Source organism: Austrofundulus limnaeus, unplaced genomic scaffold, assembly GCF_001266775.1.
Source record: "Austrofundulus limnaeus strain Quisiro unplaced genomic scaffold, Austrofundulus_limnaeus-1.0 Scaffold204, whole genome shotgun sequence".
NCBI lineage: Eukaryota > Metazoa > Chordata > Actinopteri > Cyprinodontiformes > Rivulidae > Austrofundulus > Austrofundulus limnaeus.
Window position 1 is genome coordinate 609,708 of NW_013952606.1, and position 8,741 is coordinate 618,448.

Here is an 8,741-nt window from a genome sequence, read left to right on the forward strand (position 1 = left end):
ATTAATCTAAAAAAAAGGCGAAAAAATAATCAACCCATTAATTGATTATTAAAACAGTGCCTTTTGCCTTCAGTGTGAATAGTTTTCTTCTGATACAAAAGCAAAGATAGATTTAGCCTCTTTCTGCTTGTCAATAATTATCCAATAAGCTGCAGGATCCTGCTTCCTTTCAGAGGCTTTCCAATTATTTTACACCCTGAGAAATCTGCAGACTGTGGAGCTGCTTGTCCGTCCGAAACACAAACACTCACTGRAAACAGGTCATTTCATTAATGCCTCGACTAGCAGGAGGAGCTAGTATTTCCCACCCTCAGAGCACAAAGCTTCATCTGACTTGTACCACCCTGCAGGATGGAAAAGAGCGCCGACATGGCTGAGTCGAACACACACACACACGTCAACCTCTCTGTGTGTGTGAGTGTGTCTGAGCCGAGGCAAATCAATGAGAGGAATTTCCTCTGCAGCTGAGGGGGGTTTGAGGTGAAAAGTAGAAGAGCAGCGAACGAATGAGAGGAGAACTCACGTGCCGTCCTCGTTGCTCCGGTAGAAGACCAGGAAGGGATCCGATTTGCCAAAGAAATCTTTTTTGTCCAACTTGTTTCCACACAACTGCATCATCACTGATTCCTAACGACAAGAGAAACAGACATTCAACATACGTAATTACGAAAAGTTTAAAAAAAATTTTTTTTACCTTTTTTGACCAAACAATGCAGATATACAATACATTATGTGAACATCTTATGTTAAAAACATTATGCAAAAAAATTTAAACTTATCAAAAACAGACATGACGTCTAATGCTGCGTTCACACTGAACGCAATCTGAGCGTCAAAAACTCGTCCAACGCCTCAAGTTGGACACTTGTGCACTTTGAGGTCTTCCAGCGAGAAAATTGCTCATTTTAGCTATTGGTTTCCCACTAGCTTTTTCATACTTTTAGCTAGCATTTTGCTACTTCTAGCTTCCCTTTTGACACTTTTAACATTCATCAAACATTTACCTTAAGTTTTGTTCGTGTTCTGTCTAACAGATCAGCTTCAGCTACTTTAGCTAATTTTATTTCAGCGTTAACACCTGTTCTCTAGTTTTTTCTGTATTCCTGGTTTTTAGTAACTTTTGTCATTTCTTCTTAGCTGATACAGCAGCTGTTGAAAACCTTGACTTTAATTTTCTGTGATTTCTCTTAGTGACAGACTCAAGTTTTTTTTACTCAGTGATATATTTAATTATTTCAAGAGCAGATACAGAGAAGATGAAACGCACAGAATTATCATAAACCTTTGGTTCAAACTCACCCTGCAGTTGCTCAGCTCCTCAGCTTTCACAATAATGGTCCCACATTTCTTCCCTGAAATGCCTCTATGGACAAGAGAAAAGACAACTGGTCAGTACAGGTACAGTATGATTTATGGTACAATACAGTATTGTATATGGTACGACATGATTTATGGTATGGTAAAATGTATGGTATAATGATGGTGTATGATGTATGGTACGTTACGGAATATGGTATGGTACTATTTATTCTATGGTATGGTATAAAAGATAGAAAAAAAAACAGAAAAACGTATCCATTTCATTTGATACTATTTGATGGTACTGCATAGTATTGTACAGTATGGAATATGGTAAAATACTATATATAATATAGTATGATGCGATGTATAGTACAATATGGTACGGTGTATCGTATTGTATGGTATATGGTACGGTACGAAATATAGAATATGGTACGACACTATTTATATTGTATGGTACAGTATGGTAGGGGTTAGTACATCAGTTTCAGCTACACCACAACCAGGTCAGTTGGCTCTGGCAGCCATCTTGAATTAGGTTGACTATAAAAGCTGCTCATATGCCTTTGTCTTTTGGCAGCAGGGTTTTACTAAACCACTCGTTAATATTCTTCCTGATAATTTACACTCATATTTACAACAACAAAATAAAAAAATAACAATAAAAAGCCTCAAACAAGGAAACAACTGTCTAAAAAGTTGACGTTGCTGACCAAATCTCATGGAAAGTTTTACTTCTTCACACCCTGCCTCCTGAACTTGTTCAACGGCTGCAGTCCTGAGCAAAAAACAAAGCTGTTTCTGTCTGGATGTGTGTGTGCGTTCATTAAAAAAGGGCGGGCGTGTATAAAAGCTCTGAAGTTTGTGGAAAAGGTGGGTTTATGCTGTGTGTGTAAACACTTGCTCTGAAAAAAAAAAAGTCATTACTGTAAATCAAAGCAACAAACGTCTATTACAGCATCTCCTTCCTTCTTACACATAATATCCTTCAAATCGAACTTTTAGTTCCAGGCACAAATCTTTATTAACATATGAATCTTAATTTAGRATGCATTTTGAACTCTTGTCCCAATCCTCAGCCAAGCATAAGCAGATAAATAGACTATCCATGTGTGAAAGGCAGAGCAAGATCGCATAATTCGAGTGAACCTTTGAGATCTCCAACTATCTGACTGTGTGATAAGATCTGCCCCCAGACATCAATCTGGCAGAAATCGACTCAGGCAGTCATTTAAAAAACCCAGAATGGGGGTCGAGGACCTCTGCGTCAATGTGATTCAAAATCTTCTTTTACTCCAGAACAAGAAACAGAGAGGAACAAGCTTTGGAAAACGGCAGATTTATCAGAATGAAATGGATCCTGGAGCCAACAAGCTGACGTCTTTCTTTTCTGCAAACTTGCAAAAGCAAATGAGCTTTTTCTCAGAAGCATGACGATGGGAGAAAAGCTAAAAAAAAATGAAAAATGAAAAATTGCATGCGGCGCAGGGAGAAAAGATTTCCTTCTTCTCCTCTCGTTCTTATTATTTCCAGACAAAGCGAGGAGCTGAGGTCATGTAATTCATATGCATTATGTGTGCAAAGTGAATGAAAGATATTCAGGGTGAAGACATAATCAGGTGGAGAAAATACCAGACAGAATGATATGTTAGAAAGGCAGACGTTCCTCACCAACAGCAGGAAGAAAAAAAAACACTTTCTGTTCAAATTGTGGTAAATTTCTTGATTATAACGTGACTCATGATGTAGGGTGTACGTTGGAAAAAATAACAATAAACTTTTTTTCTTTTATTCTTAGCACCAGGCTGACCAAGCCATTATTAATCTCTGCACGATGATTTATGAAGCGTTTGGGACAAAAAATATCTAATTAGACAGCATTGACAGACTTCCTCGTAGATTTTAATGATGCCGAGCTAAAAGCAGCGGGCACACAAACAATATCAGACATTTTGGGATCTTCGTAAAGTTACTGTTACAGCAAATATTTCATTTATTGTTCATGAAGTTAGATAAGAGCGGCAGCTTTCCATAGATTATTAACTAACCCTGTTAAATTATTTACGCATCCAGATGGCGGACTGCAGTTACAGATGTGCTGGAAAGAGCGAAAACATCCAGACATGACTTTAAACAGAGAATAGAGTGCTGCGAAGGCATCAAAGAAATCCCAACCAATGACTTAAAGCTTTTCCAAAGACTGTACTAGATGTCGACCGATACATTGGCCGGATGATATTTTTGGCCAATATTTGTTTTTTTCTTGTATCTCGTGCAACATTTGTTATCATTGTGTCTTTTTTTATTATGTAAATGGAGGAAGAAAAGGCAATATCAGCATCAAGAATTGGCCCAAAAAAAATCGGCAGCACGTATCGGGGATATTGGGGAAATAATCGCCCTTAAAAAACCTGTAACGGTCTATCTCTAGACTGTACGACTTATTACCAAACGTAACTCAGAGATTAATAACTTATTTATCTACAACAGGGATGGGCAACCAAACTTTTGATTTATTTTGTACCTTTTTTAAGTAGCTTTTACTTTTACAAGAGGACTCTCTAAGAGCTGCTTTGAGTGGTTTTTCTTTAAGTAAACAAAAAAGTCCAACAAAAAGTTTATTTGGGGGTGGTGGGGGGTTAGACTATTTCACAAACAGGGTCTCTGCGGTTCATATTGATCTGTGAGCAGAGTTGGCCCTAACCGTGATTGGCGGAGGTCTCGGTGTGGGAGGAGTGGGCCCTAATCGTGATTGGCAGAGATCTTAGTATGGGTGAAGTTGGCCCTAATCGTGATTGGCGGTGGTCTCAGTGAGGCCGGAGTTGGCCCTAATCATGATTGGCAGAGGTCTTGGTGTGGGCGGAGTTGGCCCTAACTGTGATCAAGTAAGGGTCTCTGCTGACGAGTGGGCGTGTCACAACGAAAAGCGATTCTAAAGTGACACACCTGATTTGACGGACTTTTTTAAAGGGACACACCTGACTGGACAAGCAAAAAAGGGGCGCTACTGTACGGCACCACTTTTTCTGGAGAACCCAACTTGGGTCACATTTCTTCTGGTTAACCTTAGTGTTGGGGCCAGGGTTAGGCTGTATAGAAGTCAAGCAGGGTCTAAGGATACCGTCATGTAGGCCTCGTAGCCCACTGTGTTTATGGTTTAGACACGCCCACTCTTGCGACACGCCCACTTTGATTCCGCAGATAACCCCTTCTCACTGTGATGGGCGGAGGTCTCGATGTGGGCGGAGTTGGCCCTAACAGTAATTGGCAGAGGTCTCGTGTGGCCGGAGTTGGCCCTAACCGTGATTGGCTGAGATCTTGTGTGGGCGGAGTTGGCCCTAACAGTGATTGGCGGAGGTCTTGATGTGAGCGGATTTGGCCCTAACCATGATTGGTGGAGGTCTTGACGTGGGCGGAGTTGGCCCTTTCCTGGTTCGACCAAGCTACTCCCAGCTGCCCGCAGCTTCTTCAAACCCCATGGTCAATCCAACCAATCACATCTTGGGTAAACTACGCCTACGAAATAAGAAACTCCTACTTAGTGACTGCAGAGACCCCCCTTCTCGAATTTCAAGGCAAACCAATGTGTTTAGTCTGCCTCGAGATGAARTCTGCCATGAAGGATTTTAATATTAATTGCTTCTTAATGAGCAAACACAAAGCCAAAATTATATCAATCTAAAAATACAGGAATAAAACGTTCTTTAGACACCTCTAAACCAGGCGTGTCCTATCCTGGTGTTTGAGAAACAATATCCATCATCAAAAAGAAAAAAATTGTGTAGGTCTTCTGGACGGGTTCTTCTCTAATGAAACGTTTCGTCTCTTCTCCAAGAGACTTCTTCAGTCTGAGAGTTTCAGGCAAAATTCAGGTTTTTAAGCCCAGCCTCCGTGTGATATGTCCATCATATTTGACTTGTTTCCCTGCTTTAATGACTGAATTACCTCTTCCAGTTCTACAAAAACCTGCTAATCACAGATTCCATCAAATCAGGTGTGTTGGAGCAGGGAAACTTTCTAAAACATGCAGGATAGTGGTTCTCCAGGACCAGGATTGGACTCCTCTGCTCTCATATTACAATAAGTCTGATAAAGCAGCTAAGGTTGTATTTGACATCCATTCAAACCAAACAAGTTACTTAATATGAACCCTTCAGGGTAAAGAGCACACACTAGCTTAAAGACTATAGCTCTAAAAAAAACCTCCACCTTCTTAGCTTTCATAATGTCACGGAGGGGAAAAACTGCACAAGAAGCACACCATGTTTGACAAACCCCCTGGAATCCAAGTCGCTATGACAACTCAGATGAACAAGAGGCTTGGCGGCGGGATATCGAATGGGATTCCTCTGCTTGTTATTTTCTCAAAAAGCTCTCTGTCGCTGCCTTTATTTCTCTCAGACATTAGAGGTCTTTACCCCGGCTGATAGATCTGTCTTGAATCGAAATGTAGGCGGCAGTCAAAGCATGGATGAATACAGAATCTGACTATTCTGCCTTGTTTAGATGCCATTTTTGTGTTTGCCAAGTTCACTTTGGCCACGTTAATTAGTTGGAGACATCAATCCACTGATGCCGTTTGGTAATAAAAGTAGAGAATTTAAAAAAAAAGGAAACACTTAGAAGTTGAGATGTTCTTTAGTAAAATGTCTTCTTTTGCGCATCGTGACAGTGTGTGTGTGTGTGTGTGCATGTGTGTATCCGCTAATCAAGAGGCATGGATTTGCAATCAGTATCTGGCGAGAGATGGCTAATTAAGTCTGGGCCACGTCTGGGCTCCGGCGTAACGCTCACGCATGTCATTTTCATTAGATTTCCAACGAAAAGCAGTGGATCTGAATGAGACATCGGTTGTCATTTTAATAAACGCCAGGAGCCGGCTATTCTCGGTCATGCCCCGACACACAAAGTCGCACACACTTCTTTCTTTTTCTTTTTTCTAAAGAAGGCAAACTGTAATTCTCTCTTCACAAAAGAAACACTGACATAAAATCCATGTCACAGCAGAGGCAGGCAGAAACACTCTTTGTACTTGTTTTACAAATGCTTACAATCAGGCCCGCACTCACAGTCGTCAGCCTTTTGTCTCAGTATTCCTGGCTTGCTTGGATCTAAAACTGTCAACCACTTTGCCTTTCAATGGTTTACCAGTTTTTCTTTGATCCGACACCAGCTGAAACCATCACAGTGATCCAGTTCATGGAAACAGAAGAAGTGGGATATTAAAAAATTAAATGAAAGTAGCTTTTTTCTTTGTTTTGTTTTTAAGAATTGTGTATCACCCAACGCCTTGGAGACCGAAGTTTATACAAAGATTCTGTGTAAATTATGTTTAATTTTATGCAATAAGAACACTGAACTGTATAAACAGAGTTCCTACAGCTTAAGGCAAGTTAAATTTTAGACTTTAAGACTTAATACCTCTCTAATGCCACTTGAAATCAAATTTAAGACCAACTTCACAATAAACACAAACGGGAAAAAAAACAGCAACAATTTCCCCCAAATGTTTATTTTAACACAAAACAGCGAGAGGCTTTTGGAAAATTATTTCAAAAAATAAGTTAATGTTACCAATTATTTGAATATTTGAGATGATTTACAACCATCCTGCTTAAAATAAGTTAACATTTTTAAAACCTCTGAAAGATTGATTTAAGACATTTTAAGACTAATTAAGGCCTTATTTTTAGATTGATGAATTCAATGCTTTATAAGACTATTTAAAGATCTGCAGGAACCCTAAAATCTGCATTTGTTCCCATTTCTTCTTAGAACCGTCAATTAAGCCCCAATTAAAAACTGATAATGTGCTTTAGAGAATCAATACCATATCAGAAAATGAAAAATTGCGATATTTCAGTGTATCAATATTTTCTTACAYCCCTACTCTTTACCCTCACTGGAGTTCTTAAGGGGGTGTTGGAGTTTACCCAACCAGTCTACTTCTATTTTGTAGATTTGGAGCGATCTGTCTGTTGATATCATGATATTTGAAGCTGAAGAGCAGCACGATGACGCCAACAGGACCACGTTGTCAGCAAATTACAAAGACGCAATCCTGAGGCCACCTATCTGGATCCCTTCTGCCTTTGCACTTAGAYTCTCCAATGGAATAATTCTAAACATTTCCCAGTACCACTGAGTTACCGTGGGAGTCTTATCACAAGTCCAGTTTCGGAGAATACATTTTCGACTTAAAAATAGCCGTTTATTATTGAGTTGGGAGTTTTTTACCTTTTAGTCTTTGATCTGGAGGTGGTAGCCCCAGTAGACACTGCCCCGGATCTTTACAAACTTTCGTCTTTAGAATCGCACTTATCTCTTTTGTTACACAATTCCAGAACTTACAGAAGAGCATTCCGAAAAACAATGAATATACTGTATGTTCTAATGCCTGTCTTACATTTAGGATATACTGGTGATCGGTTAGGATTTATTTAAGAAAAAATGGAGTCCTGTGTTGTCTATGTATGATCTTATATTGAGTTTCCTTAAATTTATTACTCAAAAACGGAGAATGGGATCATTTAAAGCATTTCTCCCAAGCCTCCTCCTCATAGTCCTTCCCCAGATCTTCCTCCCAACATCTGAGGACATTCCCAGTGTTGTGATGAGCACATCCTTGCAAAACATTATAGAATCTTGAAATTAAACCTTTATTTAAAGTAAACTTAATAATGAATTTTTCTATCGGTCCTGGAAACGTACTTGATTCCTGTGATACCCTAGTATTGGATGTTGCAAAGTGACGAATTTGAAGGTAGACAAAGAAATCTTTGGGTGAGAGGCCATATTCATTTTGAAGCTGGACAAAGGTTATTAGTGTTATCACTGTCAAATAAATCTGCTATTATTTTGATACCTTTTTTGTGCCACTGTCCAAATATTGTTGATTTCACCCCTGGAAAGAAGTCTTTATTGTTGATAATTGGTGTGATACAGCTAAAACAGTCCTTCCTACCAATATAATTATTCATATCTTGCCAAATTTTCACTGTATTTTGTAGAATTGGATTCTCCTCCCTCTTCAAATGGGATTTCTTCATGCTTGTAAGCTGTCCTAATACATTAAAGGGGTTACATGTCCATTTTTTGAAAGGAGCTTCCTGGTGAAAATTACAATTTTTGTGACGTTTGTAAAGGAAGTGACATTTCTGTACGACTTCCTGCTGAACTCAGGGTTTTGAACTCATTTTGAAAGGTCCTGATCATGATCTTACAGCATACATCATTACCTGGAGATTTAAAATGTCCTGTCAGTGTGTCCAACACACACACACCTGAAAGCCTGCTGGAGTTTGATTGAACAGTGTAATTAGTTATAATTAGTCCTTATTAAAATTGTTAAAGAGCCTCCCTAACGGCTCCGGCTGCAGGTGAGTGTCTGTTGAAACACACACACACACACACACACACACACACACACACACACACAC

General features: G+C 39.4%; 1 protein-coding gene across 1 annotated transcript in view; it reads right to left on the bottom strand.

Annotated features, from left to right (window-relative positions):
* Positions 1 to 8,741, bottom strand: part of LOC106524856 (copine-8) — an 84,836-nt gene that overhangs the window by 36,985 nt on the left and 39,110 nt on the right. Inside the window, exons 7-8 of the mRNA XM_014018850.1 lie at positions 1,300 to 1,363; positions 524 to 627 (exon numbers count right to left, since the gene is read on the bottom strand). Coding sequence (XP_013874304.1) covers positions 524 to 627; positions 1,300 to 1,363 — 168 coding nt within the window. The remainder of the gene's footprint in view (positions 1 to 523; positions 628 to 1,299; positions 1,364 to 8,741) is intronic.